The sequence below is a fragment of the Saimiri boliviensis genome, chromosome 1 (genome assembly GCF_048565385.1).
Source record: "Saimiri boliviensis isolate mSaiBol1 chromosome 1, mSaiBol1.pri, whole genome shotgun sequence".
NCBI classification, from domain to species: domain Eukaryota; kingdom Metazoa; phylum Chordata; class Mammalia; order Primates; family Cebidae; genus Saimiri; species Saimiri boliviensis.
Window position 1 is genome coordinate 127,815,067 of NC_133449.1, and position 15,069 is coordinate 127,830,135.

General features: G+C 40.5%; 1 protein-coding gene across 2 annotated transcripts in view; it reads left to right on the forward strand.

The window, feature by feature from the left end:
* The window catches only part of VWA3B (von Willebrand factor A domain containing 3B), a 236,056-nt gene that overhangs the window by 141,647 nt on the left and 79,340 nt on the right, over positions 1-15,069 (forward strand). For both annotated transcript variants that reach the window (XM_074403828.1, XM_074403831.1), the window contains exons 14-15: positions 808-990; positions 13,707-13,837. In XM_074403828.1, coding sequence (XP_074259929.1) covers positions 808-990; positions 13,707-13,837 — 314 coding nt within the window. The remainder of the gene's footprint in view (positions 1-807; positions 991-13,706; positions 13,838-15,069) is intronic.

The following is a 15,069-nucleotide window of genomic DNA, read 5'->3' on the forward strand; positions in this document are numbered from 1 at the left end:
CTGCAATCAAGAAAATGGACATTATGAAGGCATTTGCACCATCCTAAATAAAACTAAGGGCTAAAGTCTTCGCATGAGGTATGTTAGGGCAGGAGATGGGGAAGGTGCAGGGTGATCAACTGTGCATGCACAGACCGACCTCCTTTCAGCAGGGAGGAGACAGAATCTCTGCCCTTCTTGCTACTCCAGCTGATGTGTGTGGACGAAGGTAGCCCTGTCTGCACAGCTGTTTAGACTCGGAGCAAAGGGAACTTGGGAAAGTGGCTCGGGGTGCTGCTTGGCATCATCCTTGGCTGACAGCAGCACCTGGCAAATAAAAGGTACTCAACAAATATTTGTGGAATGGCTTCCAAGGAACATCATCTCATTCACTCCTCACAGCAACCCTGTAAGGAGGGTGTATTAGTTCTGAGGCACAGATGACGAAACTCACATTAGACAGAACATGCCCAAGGCCATTCAGATGGGCAGTGCTGGACGAGCTTCAAGCCCAGGTCTCTAACTCTGGAGCTAAAGTTGGGTGACTTGGTTAGCCAAATCTTTCTCCTAGCTTCTTTGTCCCACCCAACTGAGAGACCTGAGAGCCAAGGACCATGTCTTACGGATCACTGTACTCTCACCATCTGGCAGTCTTTTTTGTTGTTGTTGTTTATTTAATTGAATCGACATGTCTATAAGAAGCCATTTACCACTGTATAAGGAATTACTATTTGAGTATCTAAAGTAAATACTGAGGATTTTCATATTCTTTTCTATCTCTTCTCTTTTCATCTCCCTCCCACCTCTCCCCCAAACTTACCGTTTCAGCCACCTGAAATGGTTATAGACCAGGTCAAAAGTTTTCAGGAAATTCCTATTTATACCATCTCCTTCAATTACAATGATGAGATTGCAAACAGATTTTTGAAAGAGGTTGCTGCTTTGACTGGAGGAGAGTTCCATTTTTATAATTTTGGTTGCAAGGATCCCACTCCTCCAGAAGCTGTTCAGGTAAGAACTTGGGCTAAGAAGGGAATGTCCATTTATTTGAGCACTACAGGCTGGAGGTCCCTGGGTAATACCTTCATTGGAAAAATAGCAATCATAAAAATACCTAAGTCAAACAAATTAATCACTTAACAGTGAATGTACCAGTGTTTCTCAGAGTATAGTCCAAGGACCACCCAAGCTAGGGCACCTGAGCAGATTCCGGCATCCCATTTCAAAGGTACTAAAGCAAGATGTCAGCACAGAGGCCCAGGAATTATGAATCAATGCATGTATTTTGTTTTTCTTCTAAATTTTTTTATTACGGAAAGTTTCAAACACACACAAAAGTAGAGGCATATATGGACCCCATGTACCTATAATTTAAATTCAACAATTATCAACATTTTGCCAAAGTTAAGGAATCTGTATTTTTAACAAGATACTCAAGGGTCTATATATGAAGTTTGTTAATCACTGCTATGCACAGATATTTGTAGAAAACTAAACAATGTCAGATATAGGTGGTTAGTTGCGTGCTGACTTCTCAGACTATATAACCCTTTGACTACCTGATAAAGCAATTTATTCTAATAGGTTAATGAGAGAAAGCAAATAGAATTCTGTTCTCTCATACTACAAACTTGGTCTGTGCATATGCATTTTGAGGATGCCCTTCTAGGGTATGTGTTTTCTGTCTTATGTTCTGAGGAGTGGCTTTAAATTCAGATTCGAGGGGTAGCAGGACAAGTCAGAATACTGATCAGTGCTTCATGTGAGTGAACTACCTGAGACTGGAAGGACCAGTGCTTTAAGCTACAGAGGGCTGGGAAGAGTGCTTCCATTAGCGAGGATTGAAAACTTCAGAATCCTTTAGGTTGGGCATTGGATAAAGTACACAGGAAGGTCTTGCCTTAGTAGTGGGAGCAACCAAACACTCCGGTTCCACCTAGAAAATCTTAAATGCAAGGCCCAAAAGGATCAAACTGTTTCCAACTAACTTAACTGCATCCCAGAACAAACCCCACGAATAATTAAAAGGAAACAAAAATATTCACCACCTAACAAAGTAAAATCAACTATACCTGGCATACAATCGAATTGTACCAGGCATGCAAAAAAGCAGGAAAATACAGATCCATAATGAGGAGGAAAAGCAAACTGAAGACTTAAAATATACCCAGAACTCAGTGTTACTATTAGAGCACTAAAACAGTCATTGTAACTGTGGGGGAGGCATGAAAGGTACAAGTAAGACACAAATTAAACTTCTAGCGATGAGAAATACATGGAATGGGAGGAGCAGCAGATCAGACACTGCATAACACAAGACTAGTGAATTGAAAGGCAGCAATAGAAACTATCCAAAATGTAACTATCCAAAATGTAACACAGAAGAAAGAGAACTCAGATTAAAAAAAAATAATAAAAAGAAACAAAACCAAACCAAAAAACAGAGGATGAGTGAGTCATGGAAAAATCCAAACAGCCTAATAAACACATAACTGAAGCAGCAGTGGCCAAAAATTGTCCAAATTGGATTACAACTGTAAACCCACAGATCCAAAAGAACCTCAGTGAATCCCAAGCACAAGAAACATGAAGAAAACCAGACCAAGGCAGAGTCAAACTTTCCAGAAGCAGTGACAAAGAGAGCATCTTAAAATAACAGAAAGAAGACACATTGTGTACAGAGGAACAATAACAAAGATGACAGCAGGTGTCTCATCAGAAATAATACAAGTGAGGAGACAGTGGAGAAACATGTTTCAAATACTAAAGGACTGTCCACAGAGTGTCTGTGCACAGTGGAAATACCTCTCAAAGAGGAGGATAAAATAGACTTTTTAAGATACACAAAAACAGCCAGGTGCAGTGGCTCACACCTGTAATTCCAGCACTTTGGGAGGTTGAGGTGGGCAGGTTGCTTGAGCTCAAGAATACAAGACCAGCCTGGGCAAGTTGGAAAGACCCCATCCCTACAAAAAATATATAAAAATTAGCTGGGCATACTGGCTTGCACCTGTAGTTCCAGCTGCTTTGTGGGGCTGAAGCATGAGGATCACTTGAGCCCAGGAGGCCGAGGCTGCAGTGAACCGAGATTGCACCACTGCACTGCAACCTGGTTGACAGAGTGAGACCCAGTCTCATTAAAAATAATAGGCAAAAACTAAAAGAATTAGTCACCAACCAACCTGCAGTAACAGAAATATTGAGGGAGTGCTTTAGACAGAAGGAAGATCTTACCAGATGGAAATATGAATCTATGCTAAGGTATAAAAAGCATAGGTAAAGATGATGCTAACTGCATAGGTAAATATGTAAAAAATATTTCTTATTGCATAATTATAAGAAAAATTATAGGAGAGACTTCCAGTTCCAGCAAACATAGAGTACTGCCATCCCTTGTAAGCCCTCCATCTCAAAACCAGAAAGCCCTGGTTATAACTCCAAAAGAGGACAAAGGATTCATTGTCCTGCCATTCTTCAATCACTGTGGAAGTCAGTGTGGCAATTCCTTGAGAATCTAAAACCAGAAATCCCATTTGACTCAGAAATCTCACTACCAGATATATATCCAAAGGAATAGAAATCATTCTAATATAAAGATACAGGCACATATATGTTCAATGTGGCCCTATTCACAATAGCAAAGACATGGAACCAGTCCAAATGCCCATCAGTGGTAGACTGGATAAAGAAAATGTGACACATATACACCATGGAATACTATGCAGCCATAAAAAGGAATGAGATCATGTCCTTTGAAAGGACATGGGTGAAGCTGGAAGCCATCATCCTCAGCAAACTAACACAGGAAGAGAAAACCAAACATTGCGTGTTCTCACTTATAAATGGGAGCTGAACAATGAGAACACAAGCACAGGGAGGAGAACAACACACACTGGGGTCTGTTGGGGGCAGGGGGCAAAGGGAGGGAGGGCATCAAGACAAATAGCTAATGCATGTGGGGCTTAATACCTAGGTGAGAGGTTGATAGGTACAGCAAACCACCGAGGCATACATTTACCTATGTAATAAATCTGCATGTTCTGCACATGTATCCTGGAACTTAAAGTGGAAAAGAAAACCACCTCATTGTCATGTTATTCTTCAAGTTCTGAGATCCCTTAACAATGAGTCCTTGGGACTTCATTTCTATTCACATATCCCAGACAGGGCATTGCAGAAGCTTCTTCAACCTGGGATCTCCAACAAGAACTGACAAAACAATTCTCCAGGAAAGTCCCAGCCAAATGACTGAAAAGAGCACGGCTTCACAACAGAAAACATTTTTTGGCAATACCTGTTCTGCTCCGGTCATATACCATGGAAAAAACTGCATCCCCTCCCCTGGGATTTCAGTGGTGCCAGACAGGGAGCTAATCTTTCACCCAGTCTCTTGCTTCATGGAAGCAAATGGAAGCTAATCTTTCACCCAGTCTCTTCACTCCATGGAAGCAAGTGACTGTTCTCTGATCTCCCTGCCTTGTAGAATAGTAGAACTGGCCAGGGAGCTGAACTTCCATCCCTACATGGTGGAAGCAAGGAGCAATGTTCTGATTTCGCTGCTGAGGCTCTGTCAGTGAGACTTAGTAGAAAGCTCATTCTCCTTCTGGAAGCAGGTGTTGCTTACATTCTCTGATAGGGTAATATCAGAGGGACTCAGCGGGAAGCCGATCTCTCATCCCTGTGCCAACAGGAGCAGCAATGTTGAGTCCTCCATCAGGGTAGTGTCCATGGCACCCAGCGTCAAGCCGACCCTCCACTCCTATCAGGCAACACCGCAACCTAACCAGGCAATGGGAGGCCAGTCTAGTCACTGTTGTGCTTTGCCACAGTCCTAGTGTCAGCGGGACTCAGCATGGAGCTGGGCCTCGGCAGACAGCCAGCATCAGTGAACATGAAAAAGGAAGCAAGGTGGGGAAAGGCCACACTCTGCTTTCCCCCATCCCTGGTGTTAGTGAAGCTTGATGGAGAGCCTCACTTTCACACTCACACTACAGCATGAGACCAAAGGAGAAAGTGTGAAACAGGACTAGCCCCTGCAGTGGTCCTCCCCATAATGTCAGCAGGACCCAGTGGAGGACTGAGGCTCCACTTTATTCAGCATTGACGAGACTGAAGGACGCAGCACTAGGTGGACTTCTCAGAACACTATCAACCTCCTACTCTTAAGAGCTCTGTCTATGAACAAATTGAAAAAAAAAAACTATCCCACAAAAAGACAGCTCAACTCTTAATCCTGCCACTCTGACAGCTCACCTTGACAAAAATAGCTGGGAAAAACTGCCAGATACATGGTTGTACCCAAATGAAAGTAAAGTTTATCTGTAACAGTCCCCAGAGGAGGATGTATAATTGGATAGGTGGGCAGAGCTTGCTAAAGGGATACAGCTACCAGTGGTCCATCTGGGAAGCCTCATTGTCTCTGCAGGCCTGAGACTCTCCCCTCCTGCAGAGACATATCAAAGTGTGTGGGAAGAACAGGCAGGAGAGGCCCAGCTAGAACCAGTGGCCCATTCCAGAAGACTCTTTGTCCCTGTGGGCCAAGGGCTCTCCTACCCCACCCAGAGACACAGGAACACCTAGAGGACAGCAGGGGAGGCACCAAGAGACACCGGGAAGCCTGACAGAGGAAAACCCTTCCTGTCTCTTCAGGGGACCAGTAGAAGCAAGCCAGAATGGCACCAGATTTAACAAAGAAGGCCAAAATAATACCAAAGTCTTCTGAAAATCAAACTGCCATTGGAGCAGAAACCCACGAAAGTAGGACAAATCCCGCATGCTAAATTTAAGCAGGGCAACAACCAAGTAAAATAAAAATTTCAAGTAGCACCCAAAATCTTCTCACACAATAGAAAAGGCCTAGGATCCAGTAAAAAACTTACCCATCACACAAAGAGCCAAGAAAGCCACTATTTGAATGAGAAATGACAATCAGTGCCAACACTGAGATGAATCATATGTTGGAATTATCTGACAAGGATATTAAAGACACTGTCATAAAAATGCTTCGGCAATCAATTACAAATTCTCTTGAAATGAATGAACAAATAGAGAATCTCAGAATATAAGTAGGAATTGTAAAAAAAATTTCAAGTGGAACTTTCAGAACTGAAAACTACAAGAATAGAAATTTTTAAAACCTCAGCAAATAGGTTCAATAGTGAAGGGGAGATGACAGGATAATATCAGTGAACTTGAGGTCAGAACAATAAAATCCAGCCACTCTAAACAACAGAGAGAAAATAGACCAAAAAACAAATAAATAAATAGAGCCAAGGGGATCTGTGAGACAATGAGAAAACACCCAGCATTAGTATCATCGGAGTCCACTAAAGACAGAAGGAAAATGGGACCGAAAGAAAGTGACAAAATAAAAGCTGAAACCTTCCCAAAGTTGGTGAAATATACAAATATACAGATCCAATAATCTGAGTAAACTCCAAACAGGATAAGCCCAAAGAAATCCATGCCAAGACATGTCATAGTTAAACATCCAGAAATTAAAGACAGAAAAAATGGACAAAAATGATACAAATTCAATAGCAGATTTGACAACAGACTTTTTGTACAAGACCAAAGAAGCCAGGAGAAAAGTGGCACAGTATTCTTCAAGTATGAAAGGGAAGAACCATTAACCACAAATTTTATTATTTGATTTTATTTTTAGAGACAGAGTTTTAGTGTGTCACCCAAGCTGGAGTGCAGTAGCACAATCTTGGCTCACTGAAGCCTTAAACTCTTAGGCTTCTGTCATTCTCCTGCCTCAGCCTCCCAAGTAGCTAGGACTACAGCCTGGCTAATTTTTTTAGTTGTAGAGACAGAGTCTCACTATGGTGCCCAGGTTTGTCTTGAACTCCTGGCCTCAAGCAGTCCTCCTGCCTCAGCCTCTCAAAGTGCTGAGATTACAGGTATTAGTAACCCAAAACTTTACAAAACTATCCTTCAAGGATGAAGGGGAAATAAAAATATTATCAGATAAATAAAAACTAAAAGAACTTGTTGTTAGGAACTTAATTTTATTGATTGGCTACAGGAGTTTTTTCAAGCAAATTATAAAAGAAATAATTGTAGCATCAGAAAACCTACAGCCAATGTCATACTGAATGGACAAAAGCTGGAATAATTCCCTTTGAAATCAGGCACTAGACAAGGATGCCCTCTCTCACCACTCCTGTTTAATATAGTATTGGAAGTTCTAGCCAGAGAAATCAGGCAAGAAAAAGAAAGAAAGGATATTCAATTAGGAAAGGAGGATGTCAAACTGTCTCTATTTGCAGATGACATGATTGTGTATTTAGAAGACCCCATTGTCCCAGCCCAAAATCTTCTCAAACTGATAAGCAACTTCAGCAAAGTCTCAGGATACAAAATCAATGTGCAGAAATCACAAACATTCCTATATAACAATAACAGACAAACAGAGAACCAAATCAATTGTGAACTCCCATTCACAATTACTACAAAGAGAATAAAATACCTAGGAATACAACTAACAAAGGATGTAAAGGACCTCTTTAAGGAGAACTACAAACCACTGCTCAATGAAATAAGAGAGGACACAAACAGATGGAGAAACAGTCCATACTCATGGATAGGAAGAATCACTATGATGAAAATGGCCATAGTGTCCAAAGTAATTTATAGATTGAACACTATCCCCATCAAGCTACCAATGACCTTCTTCACAGACCTGGAAAAAAGCACTTTAAACTTCATATGGAATCAAAAGAGAGCCCACATAGCCAAGACAATCCTAAGCAAAAAGAACAAAGATGGAGGCATCGGGCTACCTGACTTCAAACTATACTACAAGGCTACAGTAATCAAAACCGCATGGTAGTGGTACCAAAACAGAGACATAGATCAATTGAACAGAACAAAGGCCTCAGAAGCAATGCCACACATCTACAACCATCTGATCTTTGACAAACCTGACAAAAATAAGCAATGGGGAAAGGACTCCATGTTTAATAAATGGTGTTGGGAAAACTGGCTAGCACTGTACAGAAAGCAGAAACTGGACCCCTTCCTGACACCTTACACTAAAATTAACTCCAGATGGATTAAAGATTTAAACATAAAACCTAACACCATAAAAACACTACAAGAAAACGTAAGCAAAACCACCCAGAACATAGGCATAGGCAAGGACTTCATGACTAAAATACCAAAAGCAATGGCAATAAAAGCAAAGATAGACAAATGGGATCTAATTAGAATTCAGAGTTTCTCTACAGCAAAAGAAATCATTAGAGCGAACTGAACTGGCAGCCAACAGAATGGGAAAAAATTTTTGCAATCTACCCATCTGACAAAGGGCTAATATCCAGAATCTACAAAGAACTAAAACAGATATACAAGAAAAAACCAACCAACCCATTCAAAAGAGGGCAAAGGACATGAAGAGACACATTTCAAAAGAAGACATATATGAGGCCAACAAACATATGAAAAAATGCTCATCATCACTGGTGATTAGACAAATGCAATTCAAAACCACATTGAGATACCATCTCATACCAGTGAGAATGGCGATCATTAAAAAATCTGGAGACAACATGCTGTAGAAGATGTGGAGAAATAGGAACACTCTTATACAGTTGGTGGGAGTGTAAATTAGTTCAACCATTGTGGAAGACAGTGTGGTGATTTCTCAAGGATCCAGAAATAGAAATTCCATTTGACCCAGCAATCCCATTACTGGATATATATTCAAAGAATTATAAATTGTTCTACTATAAAGACACATGCACACGTATGTTCATTGCAGCCCTGTGTACAATAGCAAAGACCTGGAACCAACCCAAATGCCCACCAGTGATAGACTGGACAAAGAAAAGATGGCACATATACACCATGGAATACTATGCAGCCACAAAAAACGATGAGTTTGTGTCCTTTATAGGGACTTGGATGAATCTGGAAACCATCATTCTCAGCAAACTGACACAAGAACAGCAAACCAAACACCGCATGTTCTCACTTATAGGTGGGTGTCGAACAAGAGAACACATGGACTCAGGGAGAGGAGTATCACACACTGGGGCAGTTGGTGGTGGGGGGGCTAGGGGAGGGACAACAGGAGGTGGGAAGGGTGGGGAGGGATAACATGGGGAGAAATGCCAGATATAGTATGCACCTATGAAACAACCCTACATGACCTGCACATGTACCCCAGGAAGTAAAATAAAATAAAAAAGAAGAAAGAGCAGAAATATGGAAAGATATAATAGATCTATTCTTTTCTTTGTGAGATTTACAAATCACATTTTTAATGATTGAAACAAAAGTTATAACATCACCTAACACTGAAGACAATAATATTTAAAGTTGGAGAAATTAAAGGGACCTAAATGGAAGTGATGTTTACATATTTCCATTGAAGGAGTAAAATGTTCATGCTGGAGACTGTTCTAAGTCACATATATATGCTGCCACACGGACAGAATTTATTACAAAAACCATACAAAGGGCTACACTCAAAAACTCTGTAAATAATTTTTTTTTAAAGTTTAACCCAAAGGAAGGCAAGGAACGAGAAACAGAGGAATGAGACCAGAGAAAACAAATCATAAAATACTGGAAGTAAGTGCTAGGATGTCAGTAATTACTTTTTAAATTAATGGTCTAATTACACCAATCAAAAGACAGATACTGGCAGAGTAAATTAAAAAAAAAAAAAAAAGAACACAACCAAACTATATGTTACTTTCAAGAAACTTGCTTCAGGTTCTATATAGGTAGGTTCAACTAAAAGGATTTGTTGAAATATATCACGCAAAAATCACCAACAGAATATTAGTAAAATGAATCCAGCAATATATTACAAATTATACACTACAATCAAGGGGAATTTGTTCCATGTATACAAGAATATTTGTATTTTTGTTGTTGTTGTTTTTGTTTTTTTGTTTTTTTGTTTTTTTTATTTTGAGATAGAGTCTCCCTCTGTCACCCAGGCTGGAGTGCAGTGGTGAAATCTCAGCTCACTACAACCTCTGCCTCCAGGATTCAAGAGATTCTTCTGCCTCAGTCTCCTGGGTAGCTGGATTTACATAGGCACCAGACACCATGCCCAGCTAATTTAGTATTTTTAATAGAGATGGGGTTTTGCCATGTTGGACAGGCTGGTCTCCAACTCCTGACCTCAAGTGAGCCACTCTCCTTGGCCTCCTAATGTGCTGGGTTTACAGGTGTGAGCCACCACACCTAGCTATTTCTTCTTATGTATTGGAAATGTTTGTTCATTTGTTTCAAGAAATTTGTAATTAATTGTTTCAACATTAGAAAATATATTAGTATAATCCAGTATATCAACAGGCCAGATTCCACACCATTCATAATTAAAACTCTCAGCAAAATAGAAATAGAGGAGAATTTCCTTAATAAGAACAAGGAAATAAGAGAGGACACAAACAGATGGGAATACATTCCATGCTCATGGTTAGAATGAATCAATATCGTGCAAACAGCCATACTGCCCAAAGTAATTTATGGATTCAGTGCTATCCCCATCAAGCTACCATTGACCTTCTTCACATAACTGGAAAAAAACAACCTTAAACTTCATAAGGAACTAAAAAAGAGCCCACAGAGCCAAAAAACAAAGCTGGAGGCATCAGGTTACCTGACTTCAAACTATACTACAAGGCTACAGTAATCAAAACAGCATGGTCATGGTACCAAAATAGAGATATAGACCAATGGAACAGAACAGAGGCCTTAGAAGTAATGCCACGCATCTACAACCATCTGATCTTTGACAAACCTGACAAAAACTCGCAATGGGGAAAAGATTCCCTGTTTAATCAAAGGTGTTGGCAAAACTGGCTAGCCATGTGCAGAAAGCTAAAACTGGACCCCTTCCTTACACCTTATACAAAAATTAACTCCAGATGGACTAAAGATTTAAACATAAGACCTAACACCATAGAAAACCTAGAAGAAAACCTAAGCAAAATCATTCAGGACATAGGCATAGGCAAGGACTTCATGACTAAAACACCAAAAGCCAAAATAGACAAATGGGATCTAATTAAACTTAAGAGCTTCTGCACAGCAAAAATATATTATTAGAGTGAACTGGCAACCTACAGAATGGGAAAAAATTTTTGCAATCTACCCATCTGACAAAGGGCTAATAATCAGAATCTACAAAGAACTAAAACAAATATACAAGGAAAAAACAACCCCATCAAAAAGTGGGTGAAGGATATGAACAGAAACTTTTCAAAAGAAGACATTTATGCAGCCAACAAACATATGAAAAAATACTCATCATCACTGGTCATTAGAGAAATGCAAATCAAAACCACATTGAGATACCATCTCACGCCAGTTAAAATGGCGATCATTAAAAAATGGGAGACAACAGATGCTGGAGAAGATGTGGAGAAATAGGAACACTTTTACACTGTTGGTAGGAGTGTAAATTAGTTCAACCATTGTGGAAGACAGTGTGGTGATTTCTCAAGGATCCAGAAATAGAAATTCCATTTGACCCAGCAATCTCATTACTGGATATATGTTCAAAGAATTATAAATTGTTCTACTATAAAGACACATGCACACGTATGTTCATTGCAGCCCTGTGTACAATAGCAAAGACCTGGAACCAACCCAAATGCCCACCAGTGATAGACTGGATAAAGAAAATGTGCACATACACACCATGGAATACTATGTAGCCATAAAAAAGATGAGTTCATGTTTCTTGCAGGTACATGAATGAAACTGGAAACCATCATTCTCAGCAAGCTGACACTGACACAAGAACAGAAAACCAAACACTGCATGTTCTCACTCATAAGTGATTGTTGAACAATGAGAACACATGGGCACAGGGAGGGAAACATCACACACTGGGGCTTGTTGGGGGGTGGGAGAGCTAGGGGAGGGACAGCAGGGGGTGGGAGGATTGGGGAGGGATAACATTAGGAGAAATACCTAATGTGGATAACAGGGGGATGGATGCAGTAAACAACCATGGCATGTGTATACCTATGTAACAATCCTGCACGATCCACACATGTACAACAGAACTTAAAGTATAATAATAAAAAAAGAACATCAATAAAACACATACAGCTAAAGTCATACTTAATAGTGAAATACTAAATACTTTCCCCTTAAAATTAGAAGAGACTCAAGGACATCTATTCTCACCACTCTGATTCAATATACTACTGGAAGTTCTAACCATGGCAACAAGGCAAGAAAAGAAATAAAAAGCATACAGATTGGGAAGGAAGAAATATAACTTTTTATTTGTACGTAACATATTATCTACATTTTAAAAAAACCCAGGAGATCTACAAAAAAAACCTAGCACATGAAAAGAGGGTCAACGTCGTAAAATTCAACATCTCTTCATGGTAATAACTTTCTATAAACTAGATATTGATGAAACATATATTAAAATAATAAGAGCTATTTGTGACAAACCCATAGCCAATATCATACTGAATGGGCAAAAACCCGAAGCATTCCCTTTGAAAACAAGCACAAGACAGGATGCCCTGTCTCACCACTCCTATTCAACATAGTATTGGAGGTTCTGGCCAAGGCAGTCGGGCAAGAGAAAGAAATAAAGGAAATACAGATAGGAAGAGAGGAAGTCAAATTGTCTCTGTTTCCAGATGACATGATTGTATATTTAGAAAACCCCATCATCTCAGCCCAAAAACTCCTTAAACTGATAAGCAACTTCAGCCAAGTTGAGATTTTGTATCCTGAGATACAGAATCAACGTGCAAAAATCACAAGCATTTCTATACTCCAACAATAGACAAGCAGAGAGCCAAATCATGAATGAATTCTCATTCACAATTGCAACAAAGAGAATAAAATATCTAGGAATACAGCTATCAAAGGACGTGAAGGACCTTAACATCACAAACCGCACAGTCCAATCATTCTACTTGTAGATATTTATTCAGGAGGAATGAAACCCGATGTCCATGCAAAGGCTTGTATGCAAATGTTTGTAGCTGTATTTATAATTGCCCAAACCTGAAAACAACATTAACAGGTGAATACGTAAAGAAATTGTGGCACTTATTAGTAGTATACAGTAGAATCCAGCTCAGCAATAAGAAACTCATGAACTATCGATTCATGCTACAATGCGGGTGGATCTTAAAATAATCATACAATTGAAGATAGTCAGAAAAAAAGGAATTTCTGTATGATTCCATTTATATAAAATTATTGAAAACTGAATCTAATGTGTAGTGACAGAAGGCCATTGAATAGTTCCTTGAGAATTGAGGGAGAGGGCTTGTAGGAGGGTGGGCAGATTTACAGTGGGGCACAAGGGAATTTGGGGGCAATGAATATGTTCATGACCTTGATTGTAAGAATGGTTTCACAGGTGTGAATGTCAAACTTTTCAAGTGGTACATTTTACACATGTTCAGTTTATTGTATGTGAATTATGTGTAAATAAAGCTGGCTGAAAATGGGATAAGAACAACATAACATTCTTTAGATTCTTCTTTTCCTGATACAGTTGGCTTTCTGTTGGAAGTGTTTGAAATTTGCTGGCCGGGTGCTGTAGTCCCAAGTACTCAGGAGATTAGAACAAGAGCATGACTTCCGCCCAGCAGCTCAAGACGAGTGTGGGCAACGTAGTGAGCCTCTTGTCTCTAAGAAGAGGAGGAAAGGAACGTGTTTGGAATTTGAGCTCTTTTTCTCTAGTCTCACAGCATACTCACTTCTCATTTTGGCAGAATGAAGATCTGACCCTTTTAGATGAGGAAATGGAACAGGGTTACCGTGACCTGGAGAAGATACAAGACCTTTATTCCGAGTCCTTGATCATGGACTGGTGGTACAATGCAGGAAAGGATGGGGACAGCAAGTGAGCACCCCGGCCCGCCTGTCTCCCCGCGCTGAGGCCTCTCCAGAGCTGGGCCTGCCCCCTGGGCCCTCGTCCTTTCGGAAATGCCTCGTGAAATTTCTTTTAGTGGGGGAAACGATGAGTTTGTGTCCTTTATAGGGACATGGATGAACCTGGAAACCATCATTCTCAGCAAACTGACACAAGAGCAGAAAATCAAACACCGCATGTTTTCACTCATAAGCGGGTGTTGAACAATGAGAACACATGGACACAGGGAGGGGAGCACTACACACTGGGGTCCGTCGGGGGGAAATGGGGGAGGGACGGGGGGGTGGGGAGGTGGGAAGAGATAGCATGGGGAGAAATGACAGATACAGGTGAGGGGAAGGAAGGCAGCAAAGCACACTGCTATGTGTGTACCTATGCAACAATCTTGCATGTTCTTCACATGTACCCCAAAACCTAAAATGCAATAAAAAAAAATTTCTTTTAGTGAAAAGAATCACATAGCATGACTAAGTTAGGATTTTTTTAAGCAAAGAGAATAATTTAATAACTTTAATCGTGGGCTTGAGAAGGCCACCTATTTCCCTTTATGTTCTCCACACAGTGTGGACAGGTCCCCAGACCCAAGCAGTGACAGCACAGACAGGAGCGCTATGTGGGGAAGGAGCTCTCCCTCAGGGATCAGGAGGCCTGGACTTCCCTCTGTGTGACTGTGGTGGGACCTGGACCTCCCTCCACACCTCTCCACTGCGTGGGTCTCGTTTCCTCATCTTTAAAATAGGGGCCATGGTGGTGGGGTTTGGGATAGATGATTTCTCATGTCTGTTCCCATCCTATATTCTAATATGTTTCTAATTAGTGCTTTGGAAATCTTATTAAGATGATTTAATGTTTTCCAGATATTCAAGTGTCACAGCCTACCCTGCCTGGAGGGTGTCTTTTTTTTTTTTAATTGCATTTTAGGTTTGGGGGTACATGTGAAGGACATGCAAGATTGTTGCATAGGTACACACATGGCAGTGTAGTTTGCTGCCTTCCTTCCCCTCACCTGTATCTGTCATTTCTCCCCATGCTATCTCTTCCCACCTCCCCAACCCCCATCCCTCCCCCATTTCCCCCCAACGGACCCCAGTGTGTAGTGCTCCCCTCCCAGGTGTCTTTTTTATTTGAAAGAATGATAGAAAATTGGGGGAAAATAAAAATACATTTAATAGTCAGAATTTCTTGTTCAACAAAATTTCCTG